Source organism: Plectropomus leopardus, chromosome 6 (genome assembly GCF_008729295.1).
Source record: "Plectropomus leopardus isolate mb chromosome 6, YSFRI_Pleo_2.0, whole genome shotgun sequence".
In the NCBI taxonomy this organism is placed as follows: Eukaryota; Metazoa; Chordata; class Actinopteri; order Perciformes; family Serranidae; genus Plectropomus; species Plectropomus leopardus.
Window position 1 is genome coordinate 33,529,392 of NC_056468.1, and position 21,491 is coordinate 33,550,882.

General features: G+C 43.3%; 1 protein-coding gene across 1 annotated transcript in view; it reads right to left on the reverse strand.

Annotated features, from left to right (window-relative positions):
* The window catches only part of LOC121944715 (protein unc-13 homolog B-like), a 190,629-nt gene that overhangs the window by 107,739 nt on the left and 61,399 nt on the right, over window positions 1–21,491 (reverse strand). The window contains 2 exon segments of the mRNA XM_042488604.1: window positions 367–663; window positions 19,568–19,781. Coding sequence (XP_042344538.1) covers window positions 367–663; window positions 19,568–19,781 — 511 coding nt within the window.

The window sequence follows — 21,491 nt, forward strand, 5'->3', positions numbered from 1 at the left end:
GAGCTGCTTCATAGACAATGAACTTGTAGACCCACAAAACATTTGTTTTCCTTTTATACCCAAATGAGCTTTGTTCTATTGTTATGATCTCAGTTCTGAAACAGAAAATGTACCCCTACATTAAGCATGGCTGCTCTCTGTGTCATCTATAACATCTCTCAACAATTATTGTCTATGAAAAGCCAGAGATTTTTATCCTTATAACATTACAAATTTGAGTTTTAGCACTCTATATTGCGGAACTTTTCATGTTCAGTAATATTTCTGAACCATATAAAACCACAGGAATAACATTTATGAATTTTTCAAATGGCCGTAGTTTCTCTTTAATCATGTCAACCTAGATGTTTACATTTATTTCCATACCTGATTTTAGTCTGACTCTTGTTATCACTGTTGTCCACGACTGGTTTGGGCAGGATGACAGAAGAGTCCTTCAAATCCTTGTTGGAACCAGGCTCTGGTAGTGGATGCAGCTCTTTCTCAACCTCTTCCTCGTCCTCTTCTTCCTCATCCCAGGTAGACCTCTGGCTAGTGGGAGGGGGACGCATGGCGCTGGGGTGGCGGGAGTCTGGATCTCGGCGCTCCTCAGGCTCAGAGCTCAGCTGGGAGCTGGCTGGGCTGAGGTTGCCTGATGAATCAAAGCGACTGCTGTCCGGTGGACTGTAGGAATATAAAATTGTTAGTTAGAAATGGTAAATGGTGATAATTTGGGGAAGCTACAAAGTATAATTGCAGAATCTAAAGGTTTTATTCCAAAATTCAACAATTAGGAAATCAACTTGAAATTTAGTTTTCCCAACTCAAAATAATTGGAAAACTACTATAAAATAACACACATTTTATTTGATATCATTAAAAACAGTTTTAACTTTGAATGGCAGGCAGTGATTTTGGAACAAAGCAATTCATTTTTAAAAACATTAACTGGAGGTTAAACTCTGGGTAAAGAAGCTGATTATCATCAGATCCAGGTAACAAGGTGACACAAAACAAGGGAAACTAACAGGGCTCTGCATGGTAAGCTGAACAGCTAAAGCTGAGAGCAGATTTCTTTTTTCAATCACGTCACGAGGGCTGCTATCAGCGCGGGGAGGTCCTCAGCCTCCTCACAGACGAGCGGTCTTGTTGCATGTTTAAAGCAGTAATGACATGTTAATTAAGAGACCAGCTATTACACTTTTTCACAGCTCTGAATGCCTAAAAGCCTGCTTGTGAGTGCAGGATACAGACATAACCTTTTTGATTCACCTACTTTTACTACAGTGCATTTACAGAATCTAATAATGTATGTCCCATATATTGATGAATGCACATTAATCACAATTATTTTTAATAAGATTGAAACTTAAAGGTTAAAAACCCTGTTAGAGCAGCGGGGATGCACTTAACCTGCTTGATGAAAATCGGAAGTGGCTGACTGAAAAAGAGAGTAGCTTCTGGATGATTGAGACTGCTAACAATGAAAGTGTCTTTGTGCTTTAACTGGCATGATTTATTCTGTCTTGGCTGAGGGCCAAATTAGTTCTCACTGGTCCTTTTATTTCAGTGTCCCGCCTGCCTCCATCGTGTGCCCTGCCACCCCATCATAAATCTATCAGAGTTTTAATTCACATAAACAAATTGGCTGAGGCTCGGAGAATAATTCAGAGAACTGCAGGGGACAGAGGAAGGAGGGGCTTTGTACACGCCACACAAGTGAAACACTAATATATAAAGACCATTGGCTTCCTCATTCTTTGCACTTCCATCATTGCCAGGAAAGCGATTACTGCGGTGCTGTAAGTCCAAAAGAGCTCATGCACATTTTCACATCATGGTGAGCACCACTGGTGCGGATAAGATAATTATCCTATCGCTAAGCCCCGCTCTCAAAACACACGAGCCAATCATTTTTTCTGCAGCTACACAATATACCTCCATAGAAAAGCATAACAAAAATTTGATTTTCCTGCAGTTTTATTTAAATGTATGCAGTTATATCTTTAAAGCTTATGTCCCCAAAAGTTCTATGTAGCATCTTTGGATATGTGTTTCAAACCAACAGCTGCCATTGTTAGTTTAGGCAGCACGTGAAGTGTTCGTCCAAAGTGACCCAAGTGTCGATAGGTCAATTTTCTTTACTATTACTTTAATGATGAACTTACAATCAAATTTTCACCAAACGGTACGTATTTGTGGCTGTTAGGTGGATATGCGGTATGTTCTAAACCAGAAATTTGCTAAGTTGAAATAAATCTAAAAATGTTTAATTCTAACAATATGCCAAGGACTTTAAAAGTAAGGTGAGTAATGGGAAAGGAGAAACAAAGGCAACAACAAAGCTACTCATCTCAAATGCAGGTTGATAGAAAACTACATGGGAAAAGACAAGCGAGGAGCTACACATTTGTCAACATTAGCATGATAAATGGACAACACCATTTATCATACAATTTGTACTAGCCTTTTTGCGACCTCCTTTGTCAACAGGTCCTTCGGTGGCTCTGTGTCCAAATCTGCATGCACAGTGTCAGGTGTATCAGCTTCTTTCTTATCTGCCTCACATGCTGTGATCTTTAACTGGGGTTTATCCAAACCTTCTGCAAGAGAAACTGGGTCAGAGGGGAGGCCGGATTGTGGTGACTGTGCTAAAGTGTCACAGCTTCCTGTTTTTGAAGTTTCTGTTGGTCCTTCTGTATCACTGGCCTCTGCACTTTCAGTTAATCCAGACCCTGGGGAAAGTTTCTCAGACTCTGGATCACAAACTTCTTCTGTAGGTTTTGGACTCTGGGGCTCAGCTTGAACTGTGGCAGCCGGAGGGGGAGATTCAGTTTTGGGAGGGTCAGAGCTCCCAAACATTGAGCCAAGTTTCATGCCAAACACAGACGGAGCAGATGATGGTTCCTCCTTTCCAGTTTGTTTTTCATCCTGGAAAATACCAGCTGAAAGGCTTTTAAAACCAGAAAAGAGACCACCATCTGTCTGTTGTGGCTGCGTTGTCTTTGTATCAGCTGCTGGAGATGGAGTCACAGAGAAAAGGGATCCAATAGATGACGTGCCTTCAGCAGCTACAGACATAAAGCCAAATTTAGAGGCAGACAGTCCTGGTATTTCAAACACACCCTTGGTTTCAGGAGCCGGGGATGGTGCCTCTTTTTCAGACACTGCAGAATCTGGCTCCTCTCTCTGCTCGGCATGCTCATCATTTCCTGCGTCCTCAGGGGAAGCAGTTTTCGTGGTGGATTCAGTCAGAGAACTTTCTTCTGCCTCTGTTTTGTCTGTTCGTTCTGCCTCCTCCACTAATCCCTTTTCAGGGACATCAGAGTCTTCAGAGCTTTTGACATGTTCATCTCCAGATAAAGCTGTCTTCTCTGCATCTGTCTTTTCAGTGCTCTCAGAGACCGTTTCCGCACAAGGATCACCTTGTCCTGACTCTGTGCCAGACTGCTGATTTTCCTCTGGTTTTGTTGCTTCGGGACCTTTGAATATACCAAATAGGTCACTGGTGAGAGATTCTGTAGCAATGCTACTCGGAAGTCCAAAAAATGAGCTTTTCTGTTGTTGCTGTTGTTGTTGCTGTGGCTGTGGCTGACGAGGAGCTGGTGATGACCCAAAAAATGAACCAGGTGAACTTGAAAAAAATCCACCAACAGTTGGTGCTTTACTTGGGGCATTTGGGGTAGAAAACATAGACATAAAGCCAGAAAATGGAGCTGGTTCAGGGGGCTTCTGTGGTCCCGGCTGTCTTGGACCACCCATTCTTGGTCCTGCCATTCTTGGGCCTGCCATTCTTGGGCCGCCCATCCGAGGCCCTCCCATCCTTGGTGCTCCCATTCTTTGTCCTGGTGGTCCAGGTGGCCTGACCATGCCTGGTCTGGGCTGCTGCTGTTGCTGTGGTGAGGGAACAGCAGGTCCCAATGTAGGAGGCTCCACAGCTTGAGATGTCTGGATTTCTGATGAGTTGCTACCAACAGTTTTTTCTTCATCTGATGATGGGGCCACTGCAACAGAATTAATGCTTTCCACAGGTTTCTCTAATCCATCTACAGGTTCTTTACTGGCCTCTGCAGGATCTGACTTGGCCTCATTTGGTTCCTTTGCAGTCTCGTCAGATACAGATTTTGGGTCTTCTTCAAGCGGTTTTACTGATTCTGAAACTGCTGGTTCTGTTGTAACTTCACCCACCACGGATTCTGCAGCAGTTTTCTCTGTAATTGCTATTACTGAATCGGCTACAGTCGCCTCTTCCGTGGATTTTTCCACATCTGCAACAGCTGCTTGTTCATCACCAACAACTTTCAGAGGTTCCTCAGTTAATTTTTCCACATCTGCAGTTGCTGTTTCTATTTTATCGTCTACTTTTAAAGGCTCCTCAATTGTCTTTTCCACATCTGCAGCCACTGCTTCTTTGTCACCGACAACTCTTAACGGTTCCTCAGTTAATTTTTCCCCATCCGCGACTGCTGTTTCTTCTTTATCGTCTACTTTCAAAGGCTCCTCAGTTGGTTTTTCCACATCTGCAGCAACTGCTTCTTTGTCACCAACAACTTTCAAAGGCTCCTCAATTGATTTTTCCACATCTGTAAGTGCTGTTTGCTCTTCATCACCAACTCTAAGTGGCTCCTTAGTTTGTTTTTCTATATCTGGAATTATCTCTCCTTCAACAACTGCCTTTCCATGTTCCTCTCCAACCACATCAGTTTGTTCTAATGTGCTTTTGAGTGTAGCTATTTCAGCTTCATCACCTGTGCCCTTCATTTCAACCTCTTTTTCAGCAGCTGCTGTATCTTTCATTTCTTTATATTCATTTGGGGTGTCTGACGGTTCCTCACTTTCTAGTTTTACAGTTTGCACTGTCTCTTTCTCAAGTAGATTACTGGTCACATTTGGCATGTCTGTGATAGAAGCTTCAACTACAGCTGAAGCATTTTCATTAGGAGAAAGCTGTTGTTGCATCGTGGCTGTTTTGTCCACCTCCATATGTGAATCTGTTGGGGGAACAGAATTTTCAGGGATATCTTTATTGGTTTCCAAGGTTGAATCTTGACCATCTTGGCATGCCTGCTCTACTGATGTAGATTGGGGCTCAGAGGGTACATTTTCTGTAGCCTCAACAAGGTGATCTTTGGCTGCGTCTGAAGAATCTTTTGTGTCTGAGGGTTTTACTTTTTCTGAGGCAATCTCCTCATTCACGGGAACAGTTGCTTCTGGTTCTGTCTTGGTTTCCTCCATGAAAGACATACCAAATAGACCAAAACCAGTTTTAGACTTATTACCATCAGAAGTCCCACCAATTGAAAACACAGAGGAAACCTTGAAACCACCCTCAGATTCAGCTGGTTTAGGTGCTGCTGGATGTGCTTCTGATGCTTGCTGGTTTTGTCCACCAAACATAGAGAATAAACCTTTTCCTGCAGGTTCTGAACCTCTGGGTCCTGGCGGTGTAACTGTTGGTCCTGGTGGGGGCATCCTTGGTCCAGTCTGGGACTGGGCACCAAGACCTCCAAACTTGGAAAACAAACTTGCACCAGGAGTTTCTTTGTTTGTAGTAGAACCTGGGAGGATTCCACCAAATATAGAAGATCCAGTGGAAGGTGCTCTTGGTGTGGGACCCCTAGGATGTCCTCTGGGACTGGGTGGTTGCTGAGGTGCAGATGCACCAAACATGGAAAACAGGCCTTTTCCTGGAGGTTCTTTGGGTGGAGGACCTCTGGGTCGCACACCACCACTGGTTGGACCTCTTGGGCCAGATGGGGGCTGACTACTGGAGCCACCAAACATAGAGAATAAGCCTTTTCCCTGGGTCTCTTGTGGGGTTGGCAGTGGTGGTTGTGGATCTTTGGATGCGGTTGAAGATGGGGCATTTGACCCACTTAACATGGAGAGTAATCCTGAGCCAGATGTGTCTTTGGTAGATTGGCCAGAAAGAATGCCACCAAGTATTGATAATCCAGTTTGGGAGGATGTCTGCTCTGGAGTTGCAGTGGAGCCACCAAACATAGAAAATATCCCTTTTCCTGATTGTTCATTAGGCTGTTCAGCCTCAGGTCGATCAACCTTGACATCTACACTTTCCTCCTTGGAGGTTGTGATTTCTTCTGTGGGAGGTTTGTCCAGACTTGGCTCAGGGGCAGATGAGATGGCATCCTTTTCAGATTTGTCATGAAGTTGTTCAATCTCTTCAGGTGATTTTACATCTGAGGCAGAGGGTGTTTCTTTCGGTGACAACTCATCAAGAGACTGAACTTCTTCAGGTGATTTTACATCTGAGGCAGAGGGCATTTCTTTCAGCGACAACTCATCAAGAGACTGAACTTCTTCAGGTGATTTTACATCTGAGGCAGAGGGCATTTCTTTGAGTGACAACTTATCAACGTCTTCAGGCAATACAACATCAGAAATTGTGCTTTCATCCTTGTGGGCTAACTCTTCAAGAATTTCAGCACCTTGTGGTAGTGCTGGCACTAAAGTTGTGTTTTCCACCTGGCAGGTCAGGTCACTGAGAGGTTTAGTTACTTCCAATGGTGTTATGTCTGGAGATGTTGATTCTATGTCCTTGGGAGCCAGCTCAAATGGCTGCTCACGAGCCTCAGTGGTCTCTGCTTTTACTTCGGTCTCAGAGACGGTAGCTTCTGTGGTTGACTCTTTCTTGGTCAGGATGTGCTGTGAGTCATGTTCACCTGCATGGGTACAATCTGCTGTAGTCTCTGTTGCATCAGTCTTGACCTGTTCTGATTCAATGATTGCTTTTTTGCTACAGATTTCTTTAGCCCCAGTGTCCTCAGGTATATCAGACTTTGCAACAATATCTCCAGGTAAAGAATCGCCTGGAACTGGTGATACAGTGGAAGTGGTATCTTCAGAAGCACTGATTTCTGGCACTTCGGGCTTGCTTTTTTCACTTAACTCATATTCATCTGTCTCTTCTTCTGGTGAACTTGCTGCTGAGACAAAAATATGGGGTAGTCTAATGTAAGGTTTTGGCTCACCTGGTTCAATTTCTGTATCAACAGCAGGAACGTTTGAGTTATTAATGCCAATGTAGATTGACATCGGATGGCTGGTTTTGTCCCGTGATACAATAGATACGGTAGAGACCTCACCATATCCAGTGCTGACAGATTCTGAAGATATGGTTTGCTTGATTTCTTCTGAACCTTGCTGCTGTGAAATGCCTGATTCAGATATAGCATCTGTGATTACCTCTTTGGTAATCGCTGTAGATGTAACCTCTGACAATTTTTCTGAAGGTTCTACTGAACCTTCTTTACTGAGATTTACTTCCAGTGATGAAGATTCAGGAGGGGGTAATTCTTTCCCTGATGTCTCTCTTGCTGGGCTTGAAATAAATGTTTCCGGTGGTTGCTCACCATCTTGACCAATAGTCTTAAAACCATGCATTGGTGACACATTGGATGGAGAGATCACAGATGATATCACTGAGGATGTTTGAGGGCTCACACCACTTAAAACGGAACCTTTTACTTCGTACTGTTGTTCAATCATTTGTGATGGTGCCGGAGCCAACTCTGTGTGCATGGCTGCAGACTGATTGTTGGATAATTCAGATGGTGAGGAGGCAGGTAATTTAAAAGCAGAGTCACCTTTGTCACTTACAAGTGCTGGTGTGCTAGGCAGAGAAGGTGACACAACAGGCATTTGTGGGCTTGAATCAACTGTCTCTTTCACAGCAGGACTTTGTGGGGATATTATCTCTTCAACATGACAGCGTATTGGAGATGTGCTTAATGGAGAAGCCGTTTTCTCTTCAGAAGTAACTGCAACATGGCTGACAGCAGTAGTCTGCGTTGGAGTAACTTGCATTCTGTTGTCCAAAGGTATGGACACAATTGGAGTCTGATGGGGTGTAACAGTAGCTGGTTTTGTACTCACCAAGGGTTGTGAACCAAAACCACTATACAATGAAATTAACCCCTTAACTGAAGTGGATCCTGCTGGTGTTGGAGATACATCTGGCCTTTGAATTTCAGCTCCGAAACCCTGGTTCAGATGACTACTTTTTACTTGTTGTACAGGCATCGGGCCATGTTTTGCGGTCGGTTGTGATATAACAGCACTAACCTCTGATACATGTTGAATTTGAGCCACAGTACTTGTGGGAACAGCTGGTGTCTGGTATTGCTGAACAGTGGCACTGACCTCTGATACATGATGAATTGGAGCTACAGTACTTGAACGCACAGTTGGTGTTTGATATGGCTGAACAATGGCACTGACCTCTGAAACATATTGAATTGGAGTCCCAGTACTTGAATGCACAGTTGGTGTTTGATATTGCTGAATAGTGACAGGGCATTGACTTGGATCAGGCGTTTTTGAGAGCTGAAGAGGTCCTTTTGCATGGTAATCTGTAGTTACATTGCTGTACACTGCCTGTACATTAAAAGACTGTGGGGCAGGATCAGTTTTGTGCCTATCATGAGTCTGCTGAATAATCGAAGCGGGCAAAGACTGTGGGGTAGAAGCTGTTTGGGATCCTCCATACAGTTGCTGAGTGGAAAAAGGAGGCAATGCCTGCCCATTACTAGTCATTGTTCCACTATATGATGGGCTTTCCTCAATGCTCTCAGAGCTCTCCACAGTTGGCTGCTTGATAAGAATTTTGGGCCCACGGGTTGTTTCATGCTGAACAGTTGTATCTTGTCTTTGCAACATTGGCTGAGGTCTAGCAATGGATGAGGTCCAACCAATTTCCACACTAGGTTGCTGGTAATGCTGTTGTGGGACTGAATGTTGTGTTTGCAGCTGAGGAACGTATGAAGGCAATGTATCATTTTTCTTGGCTACAACCTGTTGATATGCACTGTTTAGTGAGAATGTTGCAGATGCACTGTCCTGTATAGCCTGGGAAGCTAAATTCCGAGGAGGCTGAATCTTCATTTGAAGAGGCACCGAAGAGGAAACTGAAGTATTCATTGAGGCAGAGTTCAATCCTATAACTGACTGCCTTCTGCTATGTATTCCAGGTTGGTTTGTGGCCTGTTTGTAAGTGGAATATTCCACATGTTGTGGTGACTTCTGAGTTTGACAAAATGCTGTATCCTCCTTGACCTCTTTAATGGTTGGCTGAGTTGCATATTGCTGCTGGTCATAAAGAGTACTTTGAGACAGAGAAGATATACAAGGAAAGGAAAGATCTTTTGCATCTTGTAGACCAGCAATTGTGGTTTTATTTTGAGGATCCACAGTTAAGTCAACAATACCCTGTATTGTTTTCTTTTCCAATTGCCTCCCAGTCTGTCTTCTCTCAAGCATTTCTTTCTTTGCTTTGACATTAGTAAAATTCACAGGCTTTCCATCATCTGGTTCAGTGTGATTACTTGAAATGCTTGTTGTAGTAAGGCTGTCTCTTGCAGAAAAGTCCATTGGCTTATTTTGTTGGCATGTGTCCTTAAAGGTGATCCTTGAACCAGAAAAGACCTCATTATTGTGGTAGGAGGATATATGCCTATGCAGTGTCTCAGTTGTTTTGACTCCACTCAAGGGGTATGTTCCTTGTTGATGGGCAGCATGCTCCACTAGGAGTGGCACACCAACAGAACCATTTGTTGTTACAGTTGCCATGTTTTTAACCAATGGCAAAACTCCTGTTGACAAGGTATCAGGAGCTGTTTCACATTGTTTCTGCTGTGGTTGTGGAGACATGTCTAGGAAGCTTTTGATGGAGTTGGCAGGTGCTGATGCTCTTTGATCTATTTCTCGAGATCTACTGTGCACAAATCGTGGTTGCACCTCTTCTTGTGACACTACTTGTGTGTTTTGTCTTTTAGGTTGTTCCTGGGAGGGCTGTGTTTCCACAATTAGTGGAACACCAACAGAATCTCTTGATGGCCTTGTCCTTACCAGTGATACTGGATCTGAATAAGTCAGCACTGTGTCTAATATACATAGCTTTGTTGACATATCTAATGTGCCTTTAACAGAGTTTGCTGGAGCTGTAGAAAGTGGAAAAGGTTTGATAGGAGACTCTGGCACACCATTGGTTTCACTTACACTAGAGCACTGTACTTTCATAATGCTGGGACGTGGCTGCTGCAGAACAGGGAGTATATTTCTATCCAGGGTTTGCTGTTTTTGCACAGGGATCAAGGTTTGAGTTTGCCTCGGGCATGTTGATTCCAGTGGTGTTGATTCAACTACCAGGGGAACACCAACAGAATCTTTTCTGGCAATTGCTCTTGGACTTGGCTTATTAACAAGCGAAATTGCTTCATTTTGAGTGGACTCATACTCTGGCATTGTTTTTCCCAGTGTCACTTGGGATGGCTTAGGTGACATATCCAGTACTGCAGCTGTGTCAGGTTTTGTTGAAGTGGATGCCTGATGTGTTTGAACAGTGACTGACAACTGTAAAGTTGGGTGATTTGACTGTGCAAAGACACCAGGTTCTCTCTGCGGATATTGTTGTTGATATAGAATAGAATCCGAGTGGCCTGGAGTCTTTTTCTCAAACCCCTGCTGTGCATTTGCAGGGGAGCTGATCTTTATGTCACTAAGAGATCCTGGAGAAGGGATATCTACAACTAGCGGTACACCAACAGAATCTTTCCTTGCAAGTTCACGGGCACTTGGCTTGCCTCTCATCAGTGGTATGGCTTCACTAGGAGTGTCAGTTCTTCTTACTTCCAAAACTACGTCCTTCATTTTGGCAGAAGATTTATAAGTCATGTCTAGTGTGCCCGTAACTGTATTGGCTGGTGCTGTGGCTTGATGGGTTGGTTTGCAAATTTCAAGGGATTCAGAGGACTGACTTAAAAGTGTCTGCTGTCTTGGTAACAATGGCCTCCTATTACCAGATGCAATCTCTCTTGTCTGAACAGGGCATTTTTCCTGAATACCTGTGATAGTATGCGTATGATGTTCCTCAACAGATAGTGAACGAATATCCTCTGTTGTTTGTACACGAGGCACCATTGATCCCCTTTTATATGACAAGTCAATAGACTCATGAGGACTGGAACTTGTTTCTACCTCCTCAGAAGTTAATAATTTTCTCTTTGTCAATGACAGTGCCTCAATGACAGGATCCTTTGATAGCACAACAGTTTGCGGAGTCTGCTTTTTTGTTGTTTTGGCAGACATATCTATTGTAGCTTTAATTGAGTTTGCTGGTGCTGTGGTCTCCTGATATTGCTGAGCATTTCCACTAGACTGATAAGAAGGAGGTGTAAAAATATCTCTCTTACTTTCAACAGGGATCTGCTGACTTAAACCAGTTGTAACAATTGGTGGGCTTTGATGAATCCTAGGATGCATGTTGAATGAAGAATTCAGTTGCTGTCCTTGAGGGTCCACTTGCTTTTTCAAAACAGGGCTTACCAGTGGTGTGGTACATGCAGGCGATTCAATTTCTGCAGTCTGTTTGTGACCTCCATCAAGACTGGACACTTCACTAGAAATAGTCATACCTGAAGAGCTTCTTGCTGCTAACATTACTTTACTGTCAGAACTCTTTGGTAATTTGTCAGACGATGTCAGAGATGTTTTGGGTGAAATGTCTGTTGCACCTTTGCCAGAGGCTGTAACATCAGTTTGATTTGTCTTAGTTATAGGGGTACTGTGAGAGGCCGGTGGTCTTTGGCTATGCACTGTAGAAGAGATATGGTCAACTCTTATCTCTGGATAGGACAGTTTTCTCTGTGATATGCTTTGTTGATTGACTGGCCTATAGTTGGCTTGGGAAACTGTTCCCACAAGTGAAAGTCTTGGACTTTGCTGTGATGTGGGATATTCTGAATCAAGCCGTTCATCTTCCTCTTCCTCAGTTTGTTTTGTAAGATCAACAGCAATTATTGCCTTGTCAGTCAAGTCCACATTTGCCTCAGTATCCATCTGCTTTTTCTCTTTGTATCTTTTTAATTTGTACTTTGTAAAGTCAACAACTTTATCTTCTTGTACAGATTCAACATTGGCATCTCTTAAATCTTTTTCTTTGATATTTTTGTTTTTATTGATGGTGGCAGAAAAATCTAGGACTTTACTGCCTATTAAAGGGTCAGAAGGAGTGCCAAAGCTTTGATTTGTTTTATAGAGGTATGCGTCATTGTATGTAACTGAGGTGTCGTTTAGGATATGCAACTTAGGTGTTATTTCTTTAGATGAATCTTGTGGCAGCTTTGGAAGCGTGGGGGATGTTTGTTCTACTGGTGAAATACTGCTGATTTTGCTAATGTCACACATGCCTGTGACTGTAGTTGTATTTGCCTGTGGTAATACTCTGGGTTTGCCTGCCTCAGATGGCTGCCTTGCAAGCTGGGGTATCTGTGAGGGAACAGAGGGCCCGGCCACAGTTGAAGTAGATACAGTGGGTAAACTCCTAACAGAAGTTGTCTGTGCTGGAAGAGCTGAAGAAGCTTTAGTTACAGTTGGTGGTGTAGGCAGTTTCCTTCCCGTTGGTACCAAGCCTGGTATTTTTGAAGCCGGTGGGGTCCCAGGAAGATTTCCAGAATTATTAGTCTCTGAAACCTTGCCAGAGACTGATGATGATGTAGCTTGCGTTGAGGGCGACTGTAAATCAGATTTACTTGTATCGGTATTAGAAGCTGTTCCAATGATCCCTCCAACAGCTGAAAATATGGAGCCTGACTTTTGTTTTGCTGGGTCTGCAGGTGTATCACCTACATGAGCAATCCTAATTTCAGGAATCGGGTAATGTTTGTTTGGAGGGATTTGTGTCGAATGACGTCTTGGAGACGGTGCAGGTGAGGGTGTAAAAGCATCCTTTATCCCCTGATTCTTCCAGTATGGCCCTCCATGCCCCCCTTTCAGTGTATTTAAAGTAAGATCAGCTGCCTCCATCGGCTCCTCCTTAAAGCTGTGACTATTTGGTATTGATTCCATCTTAATCTTTTTAAGCTTGTACACAGTGAAGTCTACAGGCTGCTCTGCTTGAGAAGATATAGATTCCTGAAACATTTGAGAGAAGCTTTCCAAATTCATGTTCATTATTTTTTCACCTTTTCTAAGGGCAGAAGTCAGGTCCATGGGTGCATCTGAAAGCACTAACTTGTTATATTGCTGGCCTGGAAACCAGAGACCCTTATCTTCAGTGCAGAGAGGGATTTTAAAACCACAAAGGGTCACTTTGTCCTTTTCTTGTTTCAGTATATTAGCAATATTTTCAGTGATATTTCCTAGCGCTTGTACATCCTCTGGTGCAGCACAGGCATAAAGGTGTCGACCAGCTCTGTCAGTTAAAAGTGAATAAATATATTCTTCATCTGTATAAACACAATATCCACAGTCCCCAGCCTCGGCTGGCCACCACAACCCTTGCTCCAATAGCGAAAGCCATTGCTGATACCACTCAGAATCCTCATAAAACATTTCATCTTCCATATCCCTTGTCGCTCCTGCAGACCTACTTAAATCCATAGCACCACGTGTTAAATCCATTGGACCCCTTTTTGTGGAAAGTCGTTTCAAAAACTCAGTTGCTGATTTCAAACCAAAGTCTTCATTTTTTAGATCACTACTAACACCACTTTTTTCCACTACTTTGCTGAATTCCTGTGCACTGCATTCTGCAAGCGAATGACATCTACTTAACCGTGGCTTTGTTTTTTCCATGGATAGATTCAGAGCACAACTTTCAACAATCCAAGGTTTTCTTTTACTATCAAGATCATTCAAATGATCACAGCTACTCCATGGTTTCTTGTCTCTGCAAGTCATGTCAAACAAAACAAGATCTTCATCTTGCTCAAGAAAGCGGTTTCTGCTTTCAAAGAGCTGGGCAGCAGCATCCCTCCAAGGATGGGAGGGTACATTGAAGTTGCTGATGTCCATTTCCATAGGATTTAACCACATATGATTTTCCGAACGAGGTGCTATAACAGCTGATGGTATACTGCCTTGGCATGCTTGGGAGCGTTCCTGAACTTGAGTGGCAAGGGCTTCAGCAAGGGCATAATCATTGAGTTGCTGCCACAAAAGAGCTTCTATGAGACACTGATGCTCATAGAGCTCTGGCGGAATAACACCATGCTCAGTAAAGTTGTATAAAAGATCCTTGTAACCATACTCGTTTGCTGTCCCATACAAGAGACGCTGTATTTCCTCAAGATAAGACTGGGTTGGGGAAATTGTGGGATCTCGCCAAGCATGAGATTGCATAGGTTCTTTATGGGTATCAACAACTGGAGTAACAACAGTACTTGTGAGTGTTGCTGTACTTGAAGAGGTATCCTCCTTACTCTTTGGAAGTAAACGATCAAGAAGGCCTTTTTCAGTTTCCTTTCCAGGAGCAGAAGTGCTACTGTCACTGGAGCCTGTTTTGAAAATGCTGGATAACAAACCAGGAGATGTGCTACTTGCGCTGGTTTTTGGTTCCTCCTTCCCAAGCTGAGGGGTTGATGGCTGCTGTGTCTTTGATGATGTCTCCTCTGTGGCACTAAAAAGACCTGAGAGGAAACCTTTTTGAGCTGGACCTTTTGAATCCTTGTCTGTGGCCCCATCTTGGGAAGAATGCATCTCTACTGGTTTAGTTCTCTGAATCTGTGGTCGGCCCTGCCCTGCACGTGGCTGTTGTTGTTGCTGTGCTGTTTGATTGTTCCCCTGATCAGAAGGTGATGTTGACTGTTCGACAGTACCTGAAATTTTGTTCATCAGGCCGGAGAATAATCCCCCTGATTCAGACTGGGCTGGATTTTGTGTGGGTTTAACTGCTGGTTGCCCTGCCTGAGTAGATTGAGTTGACTGTTGTTCCTGCGGTACATTTTCACCAGATGCAAGCTTCAGAATACCTGAAAGCAAGCCCCCACTTTGAGCAGGCTGTTGGGTTGCTGTATGTTGAGGACTTGCCGTTTTACCAGGCTGGTGGTGCTGCTGCTGCTGCTGCTGCTGCTGCTGCTGCTGCTGAGGCTGTGTCTGACCAAACAGACCAGACAAGAACCCTCCTTGCTGACTGGATTGAGATGATTGTTGACCTGCAGATTGACTAGGTCCAGCACTGTTTGCTTTATTTCCCTGCTGAGACCCAGCCTGTGGGTTGGGCTGTTGTGGTGCATTATCTGTAGGTGCTAACTTATTAAAAAGACCAGACAACAGTCCACCCTGCTCTGGTGCAGAGGTAGCAGGTTGTGGTGGTATCTGGTTTTGCCTTCGTAGAGGCTGTCTGTTACCTTGTTGGGGTTGCTGCTGGTTTGGATGACTAACAGGTGGCTGCTGCTGTGGTGGAGGAGTGGGACCTGCTGAAAATAATCCAGAAAAGAAGCCTCCTTGTTGATTAGGTTGTTGCTGCGTAGTCCTGGGCCCTGCTCTTTGTGCCTGTTGTTGCTCTGGTTGACCCCCCACTGTGGACTGTGGGGTGCCTGTATCTGCAATTTTGTTAAAAAATCCAGTGAGCATCCCTCCTGGACTACTTGGGGGCTGTTGTGGAGGGACTTTGTTTTGTTGTTGTGGGTTTTGTCTATTGCCCACTTGCTGATTAGGCTGACGCCCAGATGGGCTTCTCTGCTGCTGGTTTTGTGGAGGCTGGCCTGAGTTTGCAGGAGCAGAGTCTTGCCCCCCAATTCCAAACAGACCAGAGAGGAAGCCTCCTTGTTGAGGAGGTGCTTGCTGCACTGTTTTTTTGTTAGTCTCTTGAGGCCCAGAATCTGACTGAGGCTGAGATGGAGCAGGATTAGGTTCCACAATCTTGCTAAAAAGCCCTGACAGCATGTTACCTGATTGCTGGTTTGGTTGTGTTGATTGTGTGGCAAGTGGTGCTTTTTGTGGCTGGGAAGTGTTGTCTGTGAGTTTCAACAACCCTCCAAGCAATCCACCAGGTTGAGGCGCTGCTGTTGCTTTAGGATCCGTTGTTTGGTCAGGCTCTTGCTGTTGGTTTGGTTGTTGATCTGAGACAAGGTCAGGTTGACCTTTGTCAGGGAGAGACACTGATTTTTGTTCAGGTCCTTCTGTTTTCGCTGTATGTTCAGCTGGATCTGGTTGTGACTCTTGACTGGACTGAGTTGGTTGAGATCCAGTCACTGTGTCTGTAGCTTTTTTCAAGAGCCCAGATAAGAGTCCTCCAGTAGGTGGCTGTGCAGCAGCAGGTTGTCCTTGCCTTTGAGCTGGAATTTGGCCCGACTGGCCTCCCGACAATGTTGATTGACTTGTAGGAGCAGAAACATTATCAGAGGCAAATTTTAAAAACCCTGACAACAGTCCTCCTGACTGTTGTGCAGCAGAATTCTGTTGTGTTTGAGGAGAAGACTGGGGAGGTGATGAAAATAGGCCTGAAAATAGCCCCCCTTGTTGAGGTTGACTGTCCCCTCCCTGGGCTTTCTTGTCAGATGACACATCTTCAGAAGATCCTATTTTCAGCAATCCAGAAATAAATCCTTGACTCTGTGAGGCTTGAGGTTGTGCTCTATCTTGTTCCACAGGCTTGGGCGGACCTTGTTCTTTAGATGTGTCATGTGCGTCAGGCTGGACATCTGTCTTGCACTGGGAATCCATTGCTCCTGCTTGCTCTTGAGACAGTTGTTCTGTTGTAGAAACAGTGCTCTCTGTGATTTCGGGGACCATTCCTTCAGGATGTGGCTCAGTTTGACCACTAGGTTTGGTTAGCACCACAGTGGGAGTCATTTGTGGTTTGGCAGGCTCCTTAGCAGGTTCACTTGGGGCTACCTTAAACAGGTTTGAAAACCAGCCAGTTTCCGTGTTTCCTTTGGGAACACTTTCAAGAAGTGCAGCTCGACTTGGAGATGGAGTTCTTGAAGGGCTTGGGGATGGACTTTTTGGTGGGGCATTGACATCCTCACCAGATGCAAACTTTAGAATTCCTGAGAGCATACCTCCCTCTGTTTTTGGTGGGGCTGTTGTGGAAACATTTTCAGTGGAGAAAAATGGAAGTTTGAGTTTGCTGCCCAAAAACGATTCCTCTGCTGGCTTGGTGTCAGTCTGCGAGGAATTTTCAGGAGGAACTGTTGATATAAGCGTAGAAAGAGATTTCTTAAAAGGACTAAAAAATCCTGTTTCCTCTGAACTGCTTTCAGGTTTTGGTTCAGATATTGCAGAAGATCTTCTTTGCTGAATATCAGGCAGCTCACCAGATGACTCTGTCTCTGGAAGGAGCTCTACAGATCCACTTCCTGATTCTTGCAAAAGCTCAATTGACCCACTTCCTGTATCTGGCAAAAGTTCAACAGATCCAGTTCCTGAACCTGGTCTCAACTCACCTGAGGACTGTCGCTCTGTTTGTGAGCCCTGTCTATTAGGACTTGGGGATCTGTTTGCGGACGCATTTTGGGACTCATTGCTTGTAGCAGATGCAGTTCTTTGCTCTGATGGCTGAGGTGATGGCTGAGGTGATGGTTGAGGTGACGGCTCTCTAGATGGCGGTGCACTGGAAAAAAGTCTCATAGGACTAAGCCTTCCTAACACTGATTCAAACCCAGATGTGGATTGATTAGCAGTTGTTGCACTACTTTGTGCACCTGTGCCACCAGTTGTTGACACCTGACCAGTGTCAGCTTGCCGACTGGATTCAGAGGACTGAAATGGCAAAAGAGACTGCAGGGAAAACTTTTTTTCTGCTGTGGGCTCCTGAGAGGCAGGAGGAACAATGGCTACCGGGGGTGAAGTACCACCACTTTTGGGAATAAACGAAAGCAGCTTTGAAATGCTGGATTCAGGTTGCGGTGATGCTTGGGAGGTAGCTGAATCAGTTGCAGTGGTACCAGAGGTTTCTGTTGGTTCTGGACTAGCTTTAGGGATAAAGGAGAGCAGTTTTGAAATGCCAGATTCAGGTTGGGGTGATGCTTGGGAGGTAGGTGGATCAGTTGTAGTGGTGCCAGAGGTCTCTGTGGTTTCAATATTAACTTTAGGGATAAAAGAAAGGAGTTTTGAAATGCCGGAGCTTTCCTGTGGTGGTTGAGGGGATGGAGATGTCACAGAGGCTTCTACCTCAGTGGTAGGCTTTGATCCTGTGATAGTACTAAATAATGAACTCATAGCATTTTTTACTCCAGCTATGCCCTGTTCAACAGCACCATCCTCCTTAATTTCAGGTTTGACTTCATTGCTTTTACTGTCCTCAGGTTGCACAACTTCAGCATTGGTTGGCAATGCTGGTAGTTTTCTTCTGATTGGTTTAGGAATTGATTCATAGCTGTTGACTTCCTCCTCTTTTACAGCCAGGTATTCAGACACAGAGTGAACTAAACTCTGAAGTTCATCCATTGCATCCACATATTCATCACTTGGCTCCTCTACAGGGGACAGCATAGGATCTTGTCCACGACTTGTTCTCCCTCTGCTTGAGTGGCCTTGGCCTCCGAAAGGTGGCATATACTTGCTAGGGTAGTAGTAACTTTCATATTCATAACTAGCATCCCCCTCGGTGAAAGTCAGGTCATCTAGTTCCTCCTCCGATCCAAAGGAATACTGCATCTCATCTGAACCAACTGAGCCATACTCCCCCCTCCACCTGATCCTCACACCCTCTTCCCGAGCAGCCTCCTCCTCTCGAAAAGCTGCATAGCTCTCAAGCGTGTCCTCTAAGGCAGTTTTGGCCCACAGTCTGGTCTTGTAAAGAAGGCCCTCTCTGTCTGACTGCTGTCGTAACTGTTTGACAGAGGGAATTATATCAATTTCAGGAGGGGAAGATTCATCTTCAAAGCTGCCGGCTTCCTTATAAACTAACCGTACTTCTCCACTTCCAAAGCCATGCCTCCGTCTGTGTGGCCTACCATTCGGCCCGTCTGTTTCCTCGGGGGATAGTGCATCACATTCTACCGTCTGATAGAACCTGCTACCTTTGGACTCACAAGGGTTGTCACTGATCCGGTAGATGATGCTTTTATCTTCGTCCTCCCACATTTTCTGCTCAGCGTCCAAGTAATCATCCAAGACACCAGAGTCAGGAACTTTGTATTTACTCTCCCAATCCTCCACACCCATACCTGAGTCAACAGGAATTATTCTTATTCCACCCTTACTGTTTGATCGTCTGGGTTCAAGAAAAGAAAGTGCCATGCAAGAAGCAGTGGAGATTTTGCAAAGAAACACAAGAAGGGAAAGGAAAAGAAACGAAAGTAAGCATTAGACATGAATAAATGACAGAAGATCATGCAAAGTGTTCATGCAAGCAAAGAAATAGAATAGCAAAAAAAGGAAAGAATACATGGAAGTAAAAGTATGTTTTTGACAATGAGAAAAATGCAGTTTCTATATTTTGTCATGTCACATGAAAAAATAAGGCGTAAAGAGTTGTTACATGAAAGTTGATTGCAGCTCTTTGCTCTTAGTATGTCCATATTTTGGCCTAGATCTTTGGCTAATGCAGCTTTTTCTTTAATTTTGTCAGATTTTTTTTTGTTTTCCAAAGGCAACAGTTACAAATTCATTTTTTATATAGTGAAAACATCTACATTTAATAGTCTGTAAACTGACAGAAGCAACAGACTATGCGTTAAATTAATTTAACATAATTATCTAAGGCTGTGCCACTTCTGCTTTTATTTGCTTTCGATTTAAGTACTTTAAAAGCTCCATCAATGGATTCTGCTACTCTTGGTAACTTGGCTCCTCATCGCAAAGAGTACACAAGCACGAGGTCTGTGAGTGTGTGTGTGTTTACCTCGGCCCCCTCATTTCTCTATAGTCTAGCTCGTAGCTCTGTATAGAGTCAGACTCCCTAGACAGGGTTTGATGCTGGACTCTGCGTCCTATGGGGTACTGGTGCACTGATGAATTTGTCTGAGAGGTGTTGTGGAACCGCGGAGGTCTGTTGCCAGTTTCACTGCGGTAGTCACTATCGCGGTCATCCACTGCACTGTCATGGTCATCGAAAGCTGGGCAAAGACAACACAAACAGTTTAGTAAACCACAAATTATATCATTTATAAAATAATTTTAAAAATTATAAATACCTCTAAATGATTCAGTGGATTTTCAGATAACACTCTGCTCTTGCTCATTAATTTATTTAATGTGATAGACTAGCCCTTTGGTCAACATAAGTATTAGACAGTCTTTTAACTGCTTATTATTACAGTGAACCTTAATTCTTCTTGCACCCTCCTGTTGTACTGTGGACATGTCATCATAAGCACACAGTAGAGTCAAATTTGTAAAGTGTAACTCAGAAGAAACAGGCAAGAAATAAAATGAAAATTCATGCAAAAGTCACATCTATACCACTGTCATAAAGTAATCTGAGAGGCAGGCTGCTTCAATACTGCTATGGTGTAAAGCAGCTCCAAACAATACCAAATGTTTAAATAAAAAGCTCCCTCTTGTGGTAGCAGCCATGTAATACAAAAAGCATGAACATGAAACAAAAATTGTCATGCACTACAAGTCACTTGAGCAACAGAAACTCTAAATGTCACATTAAATATGTTTTAAAATTGGCACCTTCACATTTTACTGTAGTCTGATTAGTAGAAATACATGAGTGTGAAATTTCAAATACAATGACTAAAACAAAAGATAAAGACCAAACATGCATTAGTTTTTATTTAAAAGGTGGAGTGTGTGACAAATGACGGGAAAAAAGCGACCACTTTACGTACTCTGTGGGTCATTCCATCCAAAATAACTCCAGCTGCCTGAAGGTATCGAGGCAAGTGTTTGAAAAAGTCAAGAAGAAAAGTGAACTTCATTATTTAAGAATCAAGCCAGTAACGGTGAGTGATGGCCAAATGAGTATGTTACATGTAATGAGACTGAAAAACACCAAATCTGTGAAGCTGGATGGAAATGAGGAATTGTTAAGTGAAGAAAAGTGATGAAGCCACACAAAGTAATGTGATGACTGAGTTAATTTCACATATTACAGCATTAATAATAATGTATTATTAATTATTATTTTCATCATCTATATAGCGTGAAATATAAAATGTCAGAAAATGGTGACCAATTTCAATCAGTGTTTCTTAAAGTCCAAGATGACATCTTCAAATTGCTTGTTTTGTCAACGATCAAAAGATATTCAGTTTACTGTCTTAGAAGAGTAGAGAACCAAGAAAATGTTCACATTTAAGAAGCTGCAACCAGAGAATTTTAAATCTTTTTTTTGTTCTCAAAAAATTACTTAAATTAAAACGGTTGACAACCAATCAATTAATTGTTCCAAGTCTAACGTTTTATTAATTAAAAATCCCACACAAAGTGCTTTGCAAAAGAAACAAATCAATGACACAAGTAATAAAAAGCAAAAGTATTTGAATAAAAAAAGTATTTTCACAAATGGTAAAATCAGTGTTCAACAGCTAGGAAATGCAGATCATAATGAATACCATTAACATGGCTGCTGCATCTAAAAAAACTCTTTAGTGTGCAAAAAACAGGCTTAACTTTTTTATGTTTTCTTTGTTTGTTTTTTAACTGTGGCACTAGAGTTGGTTTAAATGTCAAAATTTAAGAGTCAAACACACTCAGCACTTTACTGTTGGCTGATGTAAAATGTTTATTTCCTGCTCATAAAACACGAAAAGAATGAGCATAAAAAATATGTATTGTCCACATTAAAGTTGTTAGTGTGTGAGTGTTGTTAATAT